The 21,033-nt window shown below is 44.6% G+C and overlaps 1 protein-coding gene across 1 annotated transcript in view; it reads right to left on the reverse strand.

Annotated features, from left to right (window-relative positions):
* The window catches only part of WDR49 (WD repeat domain 49), a 134,153-nt gene extending 114,275 nt beyond the window's left edge, over positions 1 to 19,878 (reverse strand). The window contains 1 exon segment of the mRNA XM_008061292.1: positions 19,381 to 19,878. Within this exon segment, the coding sequence (XP_008059483.1) occupies positions 19,381 to 19,878 (498 nt within the window).
* Between the last annotated feature and the right edge of the window lie 1,155 nt (positions 19,879 to 21,033).

The following is a 21,033-nucleotide window of genomic DNA, read 5'->3' on the forward strand; positions in this document are numbered from 1 at the left end:
TCAACCAGTCATTTCCCATCTCTCTCTCTCTCTTCTTGGCCTCCCTATTCCCTGAGACACAACAATATTGAAGTTAGGCCAATTAATAACCCTATAATGGCCTCTATACATGTCCAAGTGAAAAGACGAGTCCATGTCTCTCACTATAAATCAAAAGGTAGAAATGATTAAGCTCAGTGAGGAAGGCATGTCCAAGGCCAAGACAGGCCAAAAGCTAGGCCTCTTGTGCCAAACAGCTAGGCGCATGGTGATGGCAAAGAAAAAGTTCTTGAAGGAAATGGAAAGTGCTCCCCTAGTGAACACACAAATGATAAGAAAGTGCGACGGCTGACAGAGAAAGTCTGAGTGGTCTGCATGGAAGTTCACACCAGCCACAACACTCCCTTCAGCCAAAGCCTAAGCCAAGCCAGCAGAGGTTGGTTCAGGAGGATGAAGAAAAGAAGCGTCGACAAGTGCAAGGTGGTGATGGCAAGGCTGCAGCAAGAACTCTGGAAGCTCCTGCTGAGATCGTGAATGAAGGTGACTACACAAAACAGTGAGTTTTCGGTGAAGACGAAACAGTCTTCTACGTAAAGAAGATGCCATCTCGGACTTTCACAACTAAGGAGGAGAAAGAAGTCAATGCCTGGCTTCAAAGCTTCAAAAGACAGGCTGACCCTTGCTAGCAGCTGATGACTTTAAGTTGAAGCCAATGCTCATTCACTATTCCAAAAATCCTAGGACCCTTGAAAGTTAAGCTGAATTCACTCTGTCTGTGCTCTGCAAATAGAACGACAAAGCCTGGATGACAGCACATCTGTTTGCAGCATGGCTTACTGAATATTTTAGGTCCACTGTTAAGACTTATTGGTGAGGGAAAAAAAGATTCCTTTCAAAATATGACTGCTCATTGACAATGTACCTAGTCACCCAAGAGCTCTGATGGAGATGTCCAAGGAAGCAATGCTGTTTCATGCCTGCTAACACAACGTCCATTCTGCAGCCCATGGATCAAGAAATAATTCTGATTTTCAAGTCTTATTCCTGAAGAAATACACGTGGTAAGGCTCTAGCTGGTGATTCCTCTGATGGATCTGGGCACAGTACATTGAAAACCTTCAAGAAAGGAGTCACCATTTCAGATGCCATTAAGAACACTTGTGAACACAGGAGGTCAAAATACTAACAGCACCAAGAGTTTGGAAGACATGGATTCCAGCCCTCATGGATGATTTTGAGGGGTTCAAGTCTTCACTGGAGGAAGTCACTGAGGATGTGGTGGAAACAGCAAGAGAACAAGAATTAGAAGAGGATCCTGAAGATGTGACTGAATTGTTTCCATCTCATGATCATGCTTGAACGTATGAGGAGCCGCTTTTTGTGGATGAGCAAAGCAAGGGGTTTCCTGAGATGGAATCTACTCCTTTTGAAGAGGCCATGAACCTTCTTGAAACAACAACAAAGGATTTAGAATATTTTGTAACCTTAGTTGATAAAGCAGTGGCAGGGTTTGAGAGGATTGACTCCCATTTTGAAAGAAACTCTTCTGTGGGCAAAATGCTACCAAACAGCATTGCGTGTTTCAGAGAAATCTTTTGTGAAAGGCAGAATCCATCAATGCATCAAATGTCATTGTTGTCTTATTTTAAGAAATTGCCACAGACAACCCAACCTTCAGCAACCACCACCTTGATCAGTCAACAGCCATCAATATCAAGGCAAGATTCTTTACCAGAAAAAAGATTATGACTCTCAGAAGGCTCAGATAACTGTTAGCATTTGTTAGCAATACAATATTTTAAATTAAAGTATATATATTTTTATCCATAATGCTATTGCACATTTAATAGACTATAATATAGTATAAATATAACTTTTAAATGCACTAGGAAACTAAAAAAATTATGTGGTTCAGTTCATCATGATCATCCCTTTATTGCTGTAGTCTGGAACCAAATCCACAATATCTTCAAGTATGCCTGCCCGGTGGTTTATAGCAAATGGGTGAATCCCTGAAGAGGGTTGAGCACAGCCAGTCAAGTTACACCATGATGAAAACTTAACCCAAGGGCAAGGAGGCTACTTCTGTGAATAGGCCATTATAAAGAACAGTGAAACTACTTGCAATGGATTCTTGTTACTCATGGTAGTTGTGTCTTGTAAAGTCTCTGTGATCACTAAATTCGCAGATATTGAACCACCACTCTCAGGTGAAGCACAGGCTGGGTTTCTACAAACTTCCGGTCACAATGATTTCATCAACGGCTCAATACATAATTCTGTTTTATGTGTGTTTCTGTTGAAAAACACCTCAATTTGATATATGTCACTAATTCATCTCCATGGAACCCACACCCACGGTATCATAACTCATGCCTGAATGAAGCTTGCACACATATATTCTCAGTAGGGCCCATCCCAGCCTCTTTGAGCATATGATCATGAGATAGCACTCTACAACTACAGTGGGGGCCCTTTTAAACAGCAATATCCCCAACCAAAAGCCCCAAGATGTGAAAAATATGGCACTAGAAAGACAGCGTAAGGGACCCTTGTTTACAGCTTGAAAGCAGGGACTACAAGGCAGTGTCGCCATTCTGACCACCACGTGGCATGTGTGCACTGGGGGACTTGGCGCATGTCTGCAAAGGACCACGAAAGAGCCATGAGTATCGATTCGGGTTTGCAAATAAATTTCAGGAAGCAGGCAAACTTGCTGGTGCAGAATCCACAAATAATATGGCTTAACACTGGTGGGCCATTTAGTCCGGTGAGATTCATGATGAGAGAATCACTTTCCCTCTACTTCCGAGCCCAAGATAGGACTGACAGAATGCACTGGAACCAGCGTGTGGTACAGCAGGACCAACGCACGCAGCTCTCTTCTTGATTCCACCAGGAGCTGTAAGAACCACTGGCAAGCTACTTCACGGTAGAACCATCCTTTCCCATCTGTAAAGCAGGGATAGGAGTGTCCGTTGCAAGAAAATCATTGCCAAGAGTAAGTGAGATGCCGGCTGGGGGCAGTGGCTCATGTCCGTAATCCTAGCACCTTGGAGGGTCGAGGCAGGAGAATGACTTGAGTCTAGGAGTTTGAAACCAGCCTGGGCAACATAGCGAGTCATCATCACTACAAAAAAACAAGAAAAAAAATTAGCCAGGTGTGGTGGTGCACGCCTGTAATCCCAGCTTCTTGAGAGGGTAAGGAGGGAGAACTGCTTGAGCCCAGGAGGTCGAGGCTACGGTGAGCTGTGATCATGCCGCTGCACTCTAGTCTGGGTGACAGAGTGAGACCCCGACTCAAAACAGTGATAATAATAGTAACAAATGAATGAATAATTTGTTTTTTTTAAAAAAGGATCAAGTGAGCTACTATGTGGGCAAGGAACTCGGTAATCAGTTGTTGGAGGTGAGTTTGGGCATTTAATTAAATAAATTAACTTTGTGAGAAATAATTGAGATCGGGCCCTCTGAACCAGTCAGAAGTCTTTCATTCTTATCTTTGTTATTTTTAGACTGAAATGTTTGGATAGATGGAAATTTTCCAGTGACCCAGATTTTAAGTGTAGAGAAAGAAACCTGGTCCTAAACACACTCCTTCTGGGCCAAGACTGCGAACAGAAGTCTTGAAAATGAAGTCAATGTTGATCTTTTATGTTAAACAATTACATAATGACACGAATTAACCTTTATATCTGTATTATCTCATTAATAAAACTGTTATAGAAGAATCTCAGTGTATTTTCTTCCTAGGAGTTGGTAGTTCATTTTTGTTTCTAAGAACATGAAACTGCTCTGATAAATACCAAAACAATTTCTTTTTTACATTCAAGAATGTGGAATTAGAAACAGAGTTTTTTTTTTAGTTGGAGTCTCACTCCGTTGCCCAGGCTGGAGTGCAGTGGCACGCTCACGGCCACCCTAGCATTGACCTGCTGGGCTCTGGTGATCATTCCACCTCAGCCTTCCAAGTAGCCAGAACTACAGGTATGCACTACCACACCCGGCTAATTTTTTTATTTATTGTAGAGACGAGGTCTCTCCAAGTTGTCTGGGTGGGTCTTGAACCCGTGGGCTCAGGCAATCCACTCGCCTCCACCTCCCAAAGTGCTGGGATTACAGGCTTGAGCTACCGTGCCTGGCAAGAAACAGGTTTTAAATAACAAATGTTCTTCCTCAAAGTAACATAATAGTCAACTGTGTAGTTCTCTGCACATTGATCATGCAATCCACACTGGGGGAGAGATGGGAACGTGCCCAGTTTGCGAAACTTACAAAAACATGCAATTGTAGGCCATTCCTGATGCATCCGCTAATGACTGTTCAGCCATTAGCATTTTCTGTTCTATGTCTGAAAATAAAACCAAGTGTTTTCAGTGCCTTTGTTTAAAATCTAATAGTTTACCTTTACTTAAAAATTCTCATGTGTTTCAAGAAGCATTATGCTGTGACTAATACATGGCTTGTTTATTGATTCTATACAAGCCAACTTGAACGAATCAGTTAAATGTACAATTAAGGTGCTCGATCTTTCTATACAAGCTTAAAAGCATACAGGCCTCAACTTTTACCCCACAATTAATTCTCATTTTAGCAATAACGCCTGCCTCTGGAACCAGAGTTCATTCATTCATTCCATCATGATCACACTGAGGGAGGGAGGCTGTGGGGTGCAAAGGTGGGCTCTGAGCCCAGCCTCGGGATGGATGGTAACAACCCGCCCCCGGGGCTATTGTGAGGCTGTGATCCTTGTTTAGAGTGTGTGCAGCACATGGGATGATGCCACGTGGGCGCATAGCACGTTTATACGCAATAAATGTGAACCCCCACTGAAGGGTTTGGAGACCAGAAGAGCCATCCCTCGAATCGTCCTGGAAGCAAGGGCTGTTCTCTGAGAACTTAGCTAAAATCTCGTGCGCGTGTGTAAGGCTTTGGAGATGTCCCTTATTTCTAGTGTTAGTACATTAATCTTATCCATCGGAAACAACTGTACACACTATTCCAGCCTCTCTTCATTGGAGTCACAAATAGAAAGCTGTCCTACCTGGGCCTGGTGAAAGTAAAGTTCAGTTCGCATCCGGGTTTTATGCCTGAATTGGACACGTGATAGCTATGTGTCCCTAGGTCATAACTTCTCTCAGGGTTTAGAAAAGGCACCAATAAAATAATCCGTCTTAAAGGATTAAGCAGCTTGACTCAAACATTGATTATTATTGTTGCAGACACATTCACATCAAGCCAAATTCACAAGCACAGATTTGGTATAGATAAGTGAACATTAGGAACTTAGGAAAATTTACTTCATTGCAAAATGTAGGGCATAAAATAATTCTCATTAAATTAAAAGTGTCATCGCTTCATTATCTCAATAGACAATGTGCTCCCACTGGAATACAGGCCTCTTAGACAGTGTTTTTTAAAAAGATATTTTACTTTATTCCTATTAATCAATATTCTTTTTAAATTTTGAATTAGTGTCTCACTCCATCCCCCAGGCAGGAGTGCAGTGGCATGCTCATGGCCACCCCAGCCTCGACCTGCTGGGCTCCGGTGATCCTTCTGCCTCAGCCTTTCAAGTAGCTGGAACTACAGGTGTGTGCTACCTGCTTGGCTAATTTTTTGATTTATGTAGAGACGAGGTCTCACCAAGTTGCCCGGGCTGGTCTCGAACCCATGGGCTCAGGCAATCCACCCACCTCGACCTCCCCAAGTGCTGGGATTACAGGCTGAGCCACCAAGCCCGGCCAATATTCTTTATCTGGTAGTATTTTCAAGATACAAAAATTGCTACTCCTGCCTCTGCTAGAATTCTTCCTCTAATAAGGGTAAAAAGCACATGAGCCATTAGAAAACATAATCTCATTCAGCTCTTTCTGAAATAATGTTTGTGAATTTATTTTGCTCTATCTACTTAAACATTCAGTGAGAAAATAACCACTTATCATCTCCAATTGTCCTTTCAAGAACCAGAAACTAATACACTCAGAATGTCTGGCTGATTATCTCAATGAGTTCGACTTTAGACCTCTAGAAAATCTTCCTCTCTCCAAGAATTCTTGCCAAAGAATACCCTAAAAATCATTTCCTTTTGCCCAGAAAGCATTTTCTGCTGTTACAGTCAGTTCAGTGATCCGCTTATCTTTTTACAAAAAGCATAAACTGAAATTTCCTTCAACCTCTGAGCTTGGTAAGATTCGGCTTTCACTGTAACTTATATGAAAATTGAGTTCTAAACCTAAGTGCAAACTCCAACATTTTCTTTGTAATAAACTTGATAGGCTTGTTGTCATTACAATCACGGGCTTTGAATTGGCAACAGGAAAATGTGCCAACACACTTTGAAAATTGTTAATTATTAGGACAATCCCTCAAAGATGACAGCGGAGCCAGGTGGACCGTGTGAGTCCCTGTGTGAGTGAGTGAGTGTATGGACACATTTTCATGTGTGTCTGTGTGTAAGTGGGTGTGTGAGTAGCTGACTGAGTGGGGACTCAGGAGCAAGTGGCCAGGGCCCTCCTGGTGAAGCAGTTGGTGCCACAGCTGCTGTGCTTGGAGCCTAGCATATCCTGGAGTGCAGAAGTTGAGTGCCCCTTTCTAAAACCAATAAAGTTTTTCCCGAGAAGAGGCTGCTGGGAGTAACTGCCATTGCCGGACTGCTTGACCACCGTAGCGCCAGGCCAGACACTGGCAGTGAGGGCCACAGAGGGAGCACAGTGAGAGAGCCAGAGGCAGAGTTCCACTGGGGACATCTAGGCCATATCAAATAAACAAAGATTGAAATACTACCATGCACCTTTTCAGACCACAGAAGAAAAATAAATATCACCACCAACAAAATTCCCCCAAAACACACAAGACATGGACAGTAAACAGCATAATGCTGAACAACTCCTGGGTCAACACAGAAATCAAAACAAAAATTTAAAGATTCTTGGAAACAAATGAAAACAAAGATACATCTTACCAAAACCTCTGGGATGCCATGAAAACAGTACTAAGAGAGGAATTTATATCTCCATGAACACACATCAACAAAACAGAAAGATCCTAAGTCCACAGTCTAACAAATTACCTAAGCATGCTGAAAAGACAAGACCACCAAAACCCTATTCTTCAGCAGAAAAATTCAAATCAACAAGGAAAAACCCAAATATGGGACACAGAAAACAAAAATGTCATAGAAAAAATCAATAAAACAAAAAGCTGGTTCTTTGAAAGGATAAACAAGATTGACAGACCTCTAGCCAGAATGACCAAGAAAAAGAGACAAAAAGCCCAAATAAACACAATCAGAAATGCAAAAAATCAAGTCATACCCAACCACAAAGAAATACAGAAGATTATCAGAAATTACTGCACATACCTGTATGGAAACAAATTTGAAAGCTTAAACAAAATGGAGGACTTTCTGATATCACACAACCTCCCAAGGTTGAAACAAGAAGAAATGGAGTCCCTAAATAGACCAAAAACATCCCAGGAAATTGACTTCATCATAAGAGGACTATCTTTTTTTTTGAGTTGGAGTCTCACTCTGTAGCCCAGACTGGAGTGCAGTGGCCGCTCCCGGCCACCGCAGCCTAACCTGCTGGGCTCTGGCGATCCTTCCGCCTCAGCCTTCCGAGTAGCCGGAATTACAGGTGCGCGCTACCATGCCCGGCTGATTTTTTTTTTAATTTATTGTAGAGATGAGGTTTCGCTGCCCAGGCGGGTCTCGAACCCGTGGGCTCGGGCAATCCACTCACCTCAGCCTCCCAATAAGAGGACTATCTACCAAAAAAAAAAAAAAGAAGAAGAAGCCCCAGACCAGACAGTTTTCCAGTAGAATTCTACAAAACATACAAGGAGGAGCTGATACTAATCCTGTTGAAAATATTCCAGGCAATCAAGGAAGACGGAACTTGCCCCAAATCATTTTATGCAGCTAACATCACACTAATACTGAAACCAAGCAAAGGCCCGACAAAGAAAGAGAACTACAGGTCAATAGCCCTGATGAACACAGATGCAAAAATTCTCAATAAAATTCTAGCAAATCAGATCCAACAGTACATTTAAAAAATTATCCACCATGACCAAGTAAGCTTCATTCCTGGGACGCAGGGCTGGTTCAGCATCTGCAAGACCATAAATGTAATTAAATACATCAACAGATGTAAAAATAATAACCACATGATTGTATCATTAGATGCAGGAAAAGCTTTTGATATAATCCAGCATCCCTTCTTGACAAAAACCCTTGAACACCTAGGTATAGAGGAAACTTACCTCAAAATAGTAAAAGTCATTTACAATAAACCCACAGATGGCACATTACGAAATGGACAGAAATTGGAAGCATTCCCCCTGCAAGTTGGAACAAGACAAGTCTTCTCCCTCCTGTTTAACATAGTATTGGAAGTCCTAACTAGAGCAATCAGGCAAGAGAAGGAAATAAAGGATATCCAAATAAAAATGAGGAAGTTAAGCTATCCTTCTTTGCAGACAACATGATCCTATACCTGGAAAACCCAAGGGAATCTGTCAAAAACCTTCTTGCACTGATAAAGGACTATGGCAAAGTCTCAGGGTATAAAATAAACGTGTAAAAGACAGTCAAATTTTTACACTCCAACAATAAACAGGCAGAGAACCAAATAAAATGTACAATCCCATTCACAGTAGCCACACACAAAAAAATGAAATATCTTGGCATCTTCCTAACCAGAGAAGTGAAAGACCTTTACAATGAAAACTACAAAACACTGCTCAAAGAAATCAAAGAAGACACAAACAAATGAAAAAATATCCCATGCTCATGGACTGGAAGAATCAACATTGTTAAGATGTCCATCCTACCCAAGGAAGTCTACAGGTTCAATGCAGTACCAGTTAAATTACCATCATCATTTGTATCAGATCTGGAAACAACAATACAGAAATTCAATTGGAGACAAAAATGACCACAAATAGCAAAACAATCCTCTGCAAAAGAAACAAAGTGGGAGGTATCACAGACATTAAAATTTATTATAAGACTACAATAATCAAAACAGCCTGGTATTGGTACAAGAACAGGCATATAGACCAATGCAACAGGATGGAAATTCCAGAAGCAGAACCTCAATTTCTCAACCAATCCATCTTCGACAAACACACCACCAACAATCAGCTGAGGAGTGGAGAACCTAACCTATTCAGTAAATGGTGCTGGGAAAACTGGCTGACCACATGCAGAAGAGTGAAACAAGACCCCTACTTATCACCATACACAAAAATCAACTCTAAATGGATCAAAGACCTAAACATAAAACCTCAAACTATAAGATTCCTGATCAAAATCCCAGATATCCATGCCATAAGAGATAAGATAGACAAGTGGGACCTCATCAAACCAAAAGCTTCTGCAAAGCAAAAGAAACCATCAGGAGAGTGGGAAGACAGCCCACAGAATGGGAAATAAAAAATACTTGCCAACTGTATATCTGACAAAAGCCTCACATCCAGAATCTACAAGGAACGCAAACGTGCCAAAAAGAAGAAAACAAACAGTTCCATTAAAAAATGGGCAAGAGACATGAATAGACACTTCTCAAAAGAAGACAAATGAGCAACCAACAAACACATGAAAAAGTGCTCAGCCTCAGTCATCATCAGAGAAATGCAAATCAAAGCCATACTGAGATGCCACCTAACTCCAGTAAGAATGGCCATTATTAGTAAAATAGAAAACAACAGATGCCGGTGAGGATGCAGAGAAAAGAGAATGCTTCTCCACTGTTGGTGGGAGTGTAAAATAGTTCAACCTCTATGGAAAACAGTGTGGTGATTTCTAAAAGAACTAGACATTGACCTTCCATATGACCCGGCAGTCCTCCTTCCGAGAATATACCCAGAGGAACTCAAATCATTCTACAAAAGAGGCACCTGTGCGCACATGTTTAATATGCAGCACTATTCACAACAGCAAAACCATGCTGCCCATCAAAAGTGTACTGGGTCAAAAAAAAAAAAAAAAGAAAATGTGGTGCATATACATGATGGAATATTATGCAGCAATAAAGGACAAAATTAGGAACTCTGCAGCAACTTGGATGGATTTGGAGTCTATCATACTCGCTGATCCATCACTGACACAAAAAACTGAGTACCACATGTTCTCACCCATAAGTGGATGCTGAACACCTATCACAGTACTACAAAAAAGGGCTTAGCAGTAGCTGAACACTGCCAGGGAGGGGGACACATGACATCAATACGGCTGCCTGATCCTAACGCAGGCGAAGGGAGGTCCGATGGGAGGCCCAGAACTCACCTCTACCTAAACCACGTATGCACCCAGTCCTGACGTGCACCCCACAACTTTCAAGAAAATAAAAAATTGAAAGCAAAATAAAAATTGCTTATTATTTTGCACAAAATAATTCGTGTTTATCATAGAAAATACAGAGAAGCTAAAAATTAAAATCATTTATAATGCCATCATCCTTTCAGATTTTTTTCTTGGGGGAAATAGAAGGACTGTGTATTGTTCAGAAAAAAGTCATGATATACTTATCTTTCCATGTTTTTTCCACTTACCTCATACTATAAAGCTATGTCTTTCGTATGAGTCTTCATCATTATTTTTAATGACTGCACAACATCTTATGGAGAAGATACAGAATTATTTATAGTCCCCATTATTAAAATTTTCAAATGTTCCCAATGGCTTCCTGTTTTATATAAACAACCCTGTAACATAGATTCCTACAAACATATTGCTCCTCAGTTGTCCAATTATTTCCTGGGAGAAATTCTCTAGAAACGGAATTACTGGATCAAGTAATTTGTACATTCTTTTTTTTTTGACTTGGAGTCTCACACTGTCGCCCAGGCTGGAGTGCAGTGGCGGCTCCCGGCCACCACAGCCTCGACCTGCTGGGCTCCGGCGTTCCTTCCACCTCAGCCTTCCGAGTAGCCGGAATTACAGGCACGCGCTACCACGCCCGGCTGATTTTTTAATTTATTGTAGAGACGAGGTCTCACTGCCCAGGCGGGTCTCGAACCCACGGGCTCAGGCAATCCACTCCCCTCAGCCTCCCAAAGGCGCAGGATTACAGGCTGAGCCACCGAGCCCGCCTCGTACGTTCTTAAAGCTTTCGATATACCTTGCCAAATGCTCCTCTAAAAGGTTGAACAAATCTTCATTCCTATCAGTGAAGTATTCCCAACAACAAACCCCTCACCTTATGGTATAATTCTTAAGATTCACCAATTGGTTGTTAGAAAATAGTAGTTCTCTTAAGTCTAAATATTCGCATCCTTTCTGGTAAAAAGAAAAAAAAGAGCAATGACATGTCCGAGACCCACACTTAGCTTTTACTCTCAAAATCTGCCAACCCTTAGCAATGTTGTTCATATTTGTTTGCCCCAAGTTCTTTCCTATAGCATATTTAGTAATAAAATGAAGAGATAAATGCTTTTTTTCCCTCCTACTCTGTAAGTAAATACTTGTCCAAGAAAAGTATAAATGTCCCAGTTTAAAACGGTGGAGGGAGCACAGTTCACCCTGGTCTGGGTATTTTCTATCAATGGTTGACCTTGGCCTAGCGTGTCACTGACCCAAGTGGTTCACTGCCCTCACTTACTCTGAGTATTTGCTTCCAGATCCTGAAAATACATGTCCAATGATGATTTGTAAGAAATATGTCCGTCCATCCATCCTTCCGTCCACCCATCTGTCCATCCACTGACCTAGTCTTTAATAAATAGATATCAGGCATGCATACCATACTAAAAAACAAGACGTAGGTTCATTTATTGAATCATTCAACAAATATGGATTAAGTGCCTGTCTCACACCAAACGGTATTCTAAACACTCAGCGCTAACTTTGATGAAAAAGACACAATCAAGGCTCTTGAAATGCTCACGCTTGGGTGGGGAGCCCAGGTGAGTTAAGAAGACGTGGTTCGAGGTTATCGCAAGGAACACGATCACACTAATCACACCAGCTTTTGCTTTTCCTAATTTTCCGCTGAACATAGCCTTTAAGCATGCCGAAGCATTCCATAAGCAGAAATCTCACATGGACCAAAGACCTTCCTATAGTTTTAAAGTTTTTGGCTTTTATTTCAGATCACTGGAATTCTGTAATTCTTCCCCACCCCCCGGCATGAAAAATAGTTTATAATGGGATCTCAAAATCTTGTTTCCTCCAGAACCTGCTAGTTTTAACAACCACTTCACCAGAATTGATATTTCTTTTGTTAGACATTCGGCGTGATTTTCTGCTAATGCTCTGTGACAGCTGAATGAGTACACACTATCAAAATGCTGCCTTTCCCCATCTCTATAATTAAATTTAAAATTAGCATGCTGCTGTCTCATGCTTCACTCTGTGGCACTTGCCTCAATTTCCCTCGGTTACAAAGCGTGTTGGTTATGAATATGCATTAGGGTTTGCTGTCAAACCTTGTGAACGGCTCCTGGAGCTGAAGATTAGATAAACTATGTCAAAACAGCAGCATCCATTTATATCGTCCCTGCAATTTCCACCTGCCAATGAACATTCACGAGAGATCGAGCCACCGAGCATGAGAAATCCATCTGTTGGCCAAGGTTCAGAGCGCCCTTTTTGCTGCTTCAATGAACTTCAGTTAGATTTAATTTTCATTTACATGATATCAATGATCCGAGAGTCATCGATTCTGATGGAGTTAAATTTTTGTGATTAACAAAGCCGTGAGCCTTGAAATTCCTGTACTGAATATACTGAATATAAGGGTTGGAACCAAACTCTACCAAACCCAAGATTCAACAGTAGATCTCCTATCCCGCTGGTGAATTAGAAATGAACTGAAGCGGTGGGGGGAGGGGGGATTGACAAATAAATCCCTCTTTCTCTTGGACATGAATATGGCCATCATCCCGAAGAAATATAATTGTTGCTATTATTTTTCTCAAAGTCTTTGGAAGTCTTCAAGTCTCTACTGTAAGTCTAAGACGGTGATGATCGCATCTGTTTTGGCCTGCGCTAGAAACATTGGGGGACGAACCTGACCGTGAAATGGTATAGCCAACGGACAAGTGAGCTTTGCTCGGTCTTCATTTTGAAATCTCATGGTAGCAGGATAAACACAGACTTCTAAAAGAATTGCCCCCCCTTTATTGGGAGCCATAACATTGCAGCAAAGAATTTTAGGCATGTGTGGGATCACGGGTTGCTATGTCTACACAGAGTGCTCTGCAGATTGCTTTTGCATCTAACAATTCAGCCAAAGGGTCATCTTATCTCATTGCCTCTAGAGTGTCCTTGTTCTTCTGTACAACTGCATAGCTCTTCATTGCATGTGTGTCCCGGACTTTAGCATTTAGGTTGGTTCCGGCATTTTTTGTTACAAATGATGTGGTCATTTTTCAGCTTGTACACATAACTTTCAGCATTGTTGAGAAAATAATCTGTGGAATAAATTCCTAAAATTGGAACTGTTGGGCCAGAGAGCATTCACGTTTGTAATCCTGACAGATATTACCAAACTTAGTCAGGCACGGTGGCCCACACCTATAATCCCAGCACTCTGGGAGGCCAAGGTGAAAGGATGACTTGAGCCCAGGAATTCGAGACCAGTCTGGGCCACATAGTGAGGGCTCATCTCTACAAGACATCAAAAAATTTAGCTGGGGTGCAGCAGTGCATGGTTGCAGTCCCAACTACTAGAGAGGCTGAGACAGAAGGATCCCCTGAGCCACAGAGACGAGGTGGCAGTGAGCCTTGATAGTGCCACTGCACTCCAGCCTGGGCAATAGAGTGAGACCCCAACTCAAAAATATTTATACATACACATACACACACACTCACACACACACACACACACACACTCACACACACACACACACACATAGAGGGCATGATGCCTACAGAAGTGCTTTATAAAATCTGACCACACTGGAAAGATAGTAAGTTGTCACGCCTCCTTTTTTCCTCCGCTGACTTGCAGAGAGAGCTTCCGTTTGAAAACAACAGAAGGGACAGAGGCAGTAGAACTATTAGCGCCAAAATGATAAGGGTCGTCTGAGGGAAATAGCAGATAATTGTCCCAGAAAGCCTAAGTTGAGAATAGTTGTGTCGGTTGAACACTAAATTTAGCTTCAGCTTCCCGGCAGTTGGGGCAAAACACAAAACACAGGTGCGTGACTCTCCTTCACGTACAAAAGGAGAGAGGCCATTGTCCTGCCTCTCAATTCTAAGAGGACCACGGGTGAGATCATGATCCCGGCAAAATGTGTCTATACTTCCCAGCATTCCTTGCAGCTGGGCGTGGTCATGTGATGGGTCCATAGAGCCCCCACCCCAGGGCTCCTTCTGCTCGTCCCCTTTCTATGGGCTGTCACAACTGCAAGCTTGGAAGACAGAAGGATGTCCTGGGACCCCAACCCTATTTGGAACTGCCCTCCAATGAGGATCTCTGTTTTCTACTTGATGTGAGCAAGAAACCAATCCTTACTGTGTTTCAGCTACCATGTATTTTACACAGTTTTCACATCCTATACAAAATATGGATTTTCCCAGCACTTTAGGAGGCTGAGGAGGAAGGATGGCTTGAGCTCAGGAGTTCGAGACCAGTCTGAGCAACACAGTGAGATTTTTGTCTCTATAAAAAAATTTAAAAATTAGCTGGGGTAGTGGTGCCTGTCAGCTACTTGGGAGGCTGAGGCAGGAGGATCACTTGAACCAGGAGACTGAGGCCGCTGTGAGCCGTCATCGCGCCACTGCACCCCAGCCTGGAGTGACAGAGTGAGACCCCAACTCAAAAACGGTTGGGGGAGGGGAATACATAAATAACAAAGATTATCTAATCGGCAACATCCTTGGATAACATCGTATTCAATTTTAGGCCTTAATTACCGGTTCTATTGCAGACACCTGTTGAAATGCTCGTTATGAACCGTCTCACATTTTATGAGGCACGAAAATCTAAAGGTTCTGAGGAAAGAATGAATCAACCACAGACCCTCTTACACTCATGTCTGGGGGTGGTGCCTGGGGACACATGGATAAGGATGAGGGGACCTCAGCTCTGCAATTGTTTTTTTTGTTGTTGTTTTTTTGAGTTGGAGTCTCACTCCATCACCCAGACTGGAGTGCAGTGGCTGCTCCCGGCCACCGCAGCCTTGACCGCTGGGCTCCGGCGATCCTTCCGCCTCAGCCTTCCGAGTAGCTGGAATTACAGGCATGCGCTACCACGCCCGGCTGATTTTTTTGATTTTTATTGTAGAGATGAGGTCTCGCCAAGTTGCCCGGGCAGGTCACAAACCCGTGGGCTCAGGCAATTCACTCACCTTGGCCTCCCAAGGCGCGGGATTACAGGCTGAGCCACCGAGCCCGGCTTCAGCTCTGCAATTGTAACGACTGTGTTTCTCCTCAAGTACAGTGTGAGGACTTGCAGCATGGATTCCTGGACGTCTCTGGTCCCTGGAGATCGAGTGGGCGCAGCGCATCGTGCCTGGGCTCCGGTCACCCTGAGACAGAGATGTGTCCAGAGCTCTCCCGAGACCACCTCCTGGCATTCCCTCTCGGGATTTCCACCGTGCCCTTCTCATTTCACGTGTGACTCGGGAGACTCCACACCCAGTTAAACCTGCAGATTTAGCAGGGTTTGGGCAAATGGCAGCATCGGGCAGGCCAGGGAGGGCCAGCCTCAGCTTCAGGTCCACGTCTGGGCCAGGATGGATAGGCCGGCAGGTGACACTGACTCGGGTCAGGACAGTCCACAGGCTGTTGCCCACGCTGGAGTGCGATGCTGTGACCGGGCTCGCCACAGCCTCAGCCTCCTAGGCTCAAGAGCACCTCCCGCCTCAGCCTCCCCAAATGCTTGGACGACCCCAGACCGCCCACAGGACAAAGTGTGGTCTCAGCCTAAGCAGGCAGTGGGACCTCCAAATCAAAGGCAGCACGTTTGACACGCAGAGGTCGGCAGGGGAGACGCAAGGGAAGAAAAGCCCAGCCCTCCGCCTGGCCGACCCTCGTGAGAAATGCCATGCGATCACAGGTCCGTGGCTTCCTGACGCTTCCTTCTCTCAGACCACAGTTTTACTTCTCATCACTCCTTCACGTCAGCAAGCCACAGCTACTCTCCCTTCAGGCGGACACCTGGCTTCTTTGACACCATTGCTTAAGGGAAAACGAAATCCACAAGTTCCTCTTCGGGTCCTCCCACCCGGGTAGCTTACGTGTTCCAAAGAAAAGTCTCGAGACCGCAATTCGAATCTTTGGCCTGCTAAGAAAATATGAAGGCGGAGACGGGAAGGTGGAGCCTTCCTCCCTTTTGTGTGGGTTTGCATCTCAACCCCCTTGTTCTTGCCACCGCCCACCGCGGCCAACATGCCCGTAGAGACACAGCGGCTGGCATCTCTGGAGGTTTGCTTTCCTAAAGGAAATGTATGAATGAGAATCCAGGCGAAGTTAGAGGTTGTGTGGTTTGACCTCTGCCTACTCAATATGGAGTTCCGAACATTTTCTGCACACCTGCTCTGTGTGGCAAGCACTCTTCCAAGGGCATTCCTGTTAACATCTCCTCTAATCCTCGCGAAAACCCTGTCAGCCCCATGTTAGAAATAAAGGAAATTGAGACCTGGAGAGGGTCAGTGATTTGTACAAAGTCTCACTGTAAGCGGCAAATCCAGGAAGCGGGATTCAAATCCAGGAAGCCTGACTTTCGGCTCTGAAACACCGCATGATGCTGGATTGTTCCATCACCCCATCCACACAAGCCCTGATTATGTGCACCTGATTAACACGGTGTGTGGTGTTCGTCTAGAAAGACTCACGAAATGTTCGCTGCACAATTTCAAGCCCCAACTTCCTGGTTTCCACTTAAGCCGCTGCTCCTTAAGGAGATAAAGGAGATTACTTCTAGTATCTGGCAGATCCTCACCCCCAAGTAAGCAATCTGTATAAAACAAAAGCAAACAAGTAGACAAATTAAGAGGTAAAGGAGTCTGGCGCCAGAATCACAGTGCTTCCAAGAACACTGGACCACAAGTTGCTGCCTGGAAAGCCTCGAAGACCTGGCTTTACACCAGCAGCAGAGGCTGTCTGTGGTCTGTGGACCCCTGCTCAGGACAGAGCGGCTGGATGCTACGGACATTATCCATCCACCCTCCTTCTCCAGGGCCCATGCTGGGCTTGGAAGCCACATTGGCTCTGGGGTCTGCCTTGTGGCCGCGGCTGCCCATGTGCTGTGGAATTGTGCTGCGCTGTGTCTGCAGAGTCTCTTGAAAACGAATGAACATCATTTCGTCTTGAAAGTCTGCAGGAAAAGCTCCATTTCTTTTTACAAAACCATCAGGAAAGCCTCCATGTTCACATAATCCCCGAGATACATCCTCACCTCCCCTGTGGTCCAGCAGGCCCTGCCTTTCCAATTGGAAATAATTTCCAAATAAGTGGTCTGGCCTTGGACATGTTTAAGATGGAGAATGAATTTCCCAGTTTCGCTTGGGTTCCCTCAAGACTAATCTGGTTTGAGAAGAACTCCCAACCCTGACTTCTGAGCACTTCGCCTCATGGACTTGGTCATGGTCGTGCTGGCTCATTCAAGTGCTCTGCGTTCTTGACACCAGCACAGAACTGCCACGTTTCTGTTCATTCCAGAGTCAGAGCTGTCATAATCTACTGGTACATTTCACTGGATGTCCTCACGCTCTCAGTGTTTGTTGTGTCTATCAAAATATGACACAGTCATTTGGGGCACTGGCCATGACTGGATGAATATGACATTAAAAATGGGAAAATGAAGAACAGAACATGTTCTTGCTACTAAATATGATCAACACTATTAAAAAGAGATTATTGTTACTCTTGGGACATTCATTTAACAGTACAGGTAGGGTCTAACTTGTTACACAAAACATATCATAGCACAGTTTCAGTGGTTGAAAAGTCTTTTTTAAAAAATATACTAAGATGAAAAAATGTGTGCCAATTGCAAGCCAATATTATTGTTAGATTTCATTGTGTATTACTATTATTATTTTTGAATCGGAGTCTCCCTCCATCGCCCAAGCTGGAGTGCAGTAGCACGCTCACAGCAACCCCAGCGTTGACCTGCTGGGCTCCCAAAGTGCTGGGATGACAGACTGAGCCACCGAGCCCGGCCCATTGTGTTTTATTAACTTCAAGGTGGGACTTCAAAATTATCGTATATCTGTTTCAAATTAATACAGATTCCCCAAGCACCCTTGGGGACCTTCTGAAGCCCCAAGACTGTATTTTAGCAAATCTAATGAAATAGAGAGGAGAGAGCGCATATCTACCTGCACCCCACAGCATGGAGAGCATGGCTTTCTGCCCACACCTGAAATAAAGAGCACTTGGACACACGGGGCACATTATGCATAGCTGCAGAATTCCAAGCCAGTGAGCTGAGACAGAGGAAAGGGAAAGATTCACTTATGGCTGAATGCCTACCGTTTATTTCCTAATTCCACTGGAGAATATTTTCTAAAGTTCTTTCATTCCATAGTTTCTAAAATCCTATTTTTTTTTTTTTTTTAGCATTGTTCCAAGAGCAACAATGAGAGTGGGAGGCAGGGTCCTCCTAGGGGACCCGGGGACATCAAAATGCCAACGTCAGCTTTGAAAAGGCACGGGTCCACCCAGGGCGAGGGAGGGAGGAGGTGGCATTCCCCACTGGAGATGTGCACGTGTTGAGTTCTGCGCCCCGTGAAGCCCCAGGATGGTCGCCACCAGGGTTGCCTGAGAGATCCAGCTTTCCTTGCTCACAACCGCACATTCTTTGTTGCCCCAAAACATGCAGCGCTCGAAGAAGAGTCTTCCCAAGAATGAACTGCTCTTCCTTGATGTCCACGATATTCAGGTGCAGCTGCTTCAAACTAAACTATGGTATCTGGCCTACACAACTGAGGAATAAAGTCACTGTGCACACGGTAGCAAGTCCAGGCCTGGCCAATGATCTTCAATTCCCCACTATAACCACTGAATATATTTTGGGGGCCAGGCATGGTGGCTCACACCTGTAATCCCAGCACTTTGGGACGTCAAGGCAGGAGGATCCCTTGAGGCCAGGAGTTCAAAACTAGCCTGGGTAACACAGTGAGACCCTTTCTACAAGTATGTGTGGGGGTGGATTGGCAAAAAAATGTAAGCACATTTTAAGCGATGTTATCTATGCATTACTTTTCGAAGTTGAATTGAATTGTGGTAGCAAACCGTAGTATGACGTTTGCTCAGTCGTGCTTCTGTCATTTTCTTTGACTGTCCGGCCTGTCGCATTGTGACGCCAGCATTCATTTGCTTAAATGCCATCTTTGGGGCGAACGTCCTACTTAAAATGTGCATACCCCATCTAGACCCATCTGTTCCGTCCTGGTTCCCACGAGCAGCTCGAGCCCTCTGGCAAGCTGCGTCACACTCACCTGGAAGGCCTTGTGCATGTCTGCAAAGTCATCTGCACTGAGCTGGTCCTCCAGCAGGCCTGAGCCCCGGCCCGTGTCCCCAGCCACCCGCTCAACTTCCTCGCGGGGCCTCGGCCTGGGCTGGGACCCCGGATTCAGCCCATGGGAAGCCTTTAGGCAACTCATGCTGGCTTCTCCTCCTTGCAGACTACAACGCTTTCCAGGCACTGGGTTGCCTTTTTTCATCCACAGGTGCCTTTGAAAGGAAACCCGGCTTAGCAGCGGAATTCCAGGACGAAAGCACCAACCTCCCAAGGCAGAAGACAAGGAGGCCAAACGTCCAGCGGAGGCAGGCACTCCACGGAAGCCCTCAGCTGATTTCCAGAGTTTACAGCTGGCTGGTTTAAAAGCACCTCCTCCGTGCAGGGCGTAGCCTGGTCTGATTAAAGCTGCACACAGACTCCCCAGTGTATAGCCACGGACACAGAAAGCCACTTTCAGTCCTCGCTGCAAATGCATCGGCAGTGCAGCATTCCCGGATCCTGGCTAACCCGTGTCCTCCCCATGCCGCGGTTTCAGTTCTGTTTTCTGGTCTAGGGACCTGGAGTCTCCCTGCCAGAAGGCACTCCTCCTGGGAGGCCCCAGGCTGCCCTCCCGGGGACCTGGGCTGTTTGTTTCTTCTGCTCCTGACGCTTTTGTGTGTTTCCTGGCTACCAACACGAAGTAACTAACACATCTCCTTTCACACCGCCCCCACGGTGACTGACCTGAATGAAGGATTGAGCCTACACTGCCCATGTCCAGGTTTGTAACAAAAGGACTACACAGCCCTCCACTCTTTGTTAAACCACACCCTGAGTTGTTGAAAGCCAGCTTCTACAAACACATTTTCTATGAAGTTATGTCCTACAAAACGGGACGATTAGCCAAAGGAAAGAGCATGGAAATCCAGAATTTTATATTTAATGCACAGATAATTTTTTTGTTTGCTTGAGTTAGGTTCACACTAGGTCACCCACGATGGAGTGCAGTGGCACCATCTCCTCCTTTTAGTGGTTATTACTCGCACCAGTGATGACACTTGTGCGATGACAGCTCACCACAGACTCAACCTCCTGGGCTCAGGCCATCCTCCCTTCTCAGCCTCCTGAGTAGCAGGGACCATACCTGGCTAGAGAATGGCTTATTCTTACATAAGAATCCATGCCTTATATTCTCTTTGTCTTAGTTTCCAGTATACATAAAACAGGGATGGTTCAAAAAAGCTTTCAACTCATTGAAAGCGCAAGAAAAAAAACCACAGCATAACATAATAGGATACATCTGATGATAAAACTACTTATCGTCGTGGTGGCTCAAGCCTCTCATCCCAGCACTTTGGGAGGCCGAGACCAGAGGATGGCCTGTGCCCAGCCCGGGCAACTTGGTGAGACCTCGTCTCTACAATAAATCAAAAATTAGCCAGGCATGGTGGCACGCGCCTGCAGTTCCAGCTACTTGACTGAGGTGGAAGTATCGCCTGAGCCCAGCAGGTCGAGGCTGCGGTGGCCATGAGTGTGCCCCGCCCTCCAACCTGGGTGACAGAGCGAGACTCCAAATCCAGCCAAACCCAACCAAAACAGAAAACTACTTTTAGTGTCATCACCGGTGCGAGTAATAACCACTAAAAGGAGG

This window comes from Carlito syrichta, unplaced genomic scaffold, assembly GCF_000164805.1.
Source record: "Carlito syrichta isolate Samal-C Ts95f unplaced genomic scaffold, Tarsius_syrichta-2.0.1 Scaffold305193, whole genome shotgun sequence".
Lineage (NCBI taxonomy): Eukaryota > Metazoa > Chordata > Mammalia > Primates > Tarsiidae > Carlito > Carlito syrichta.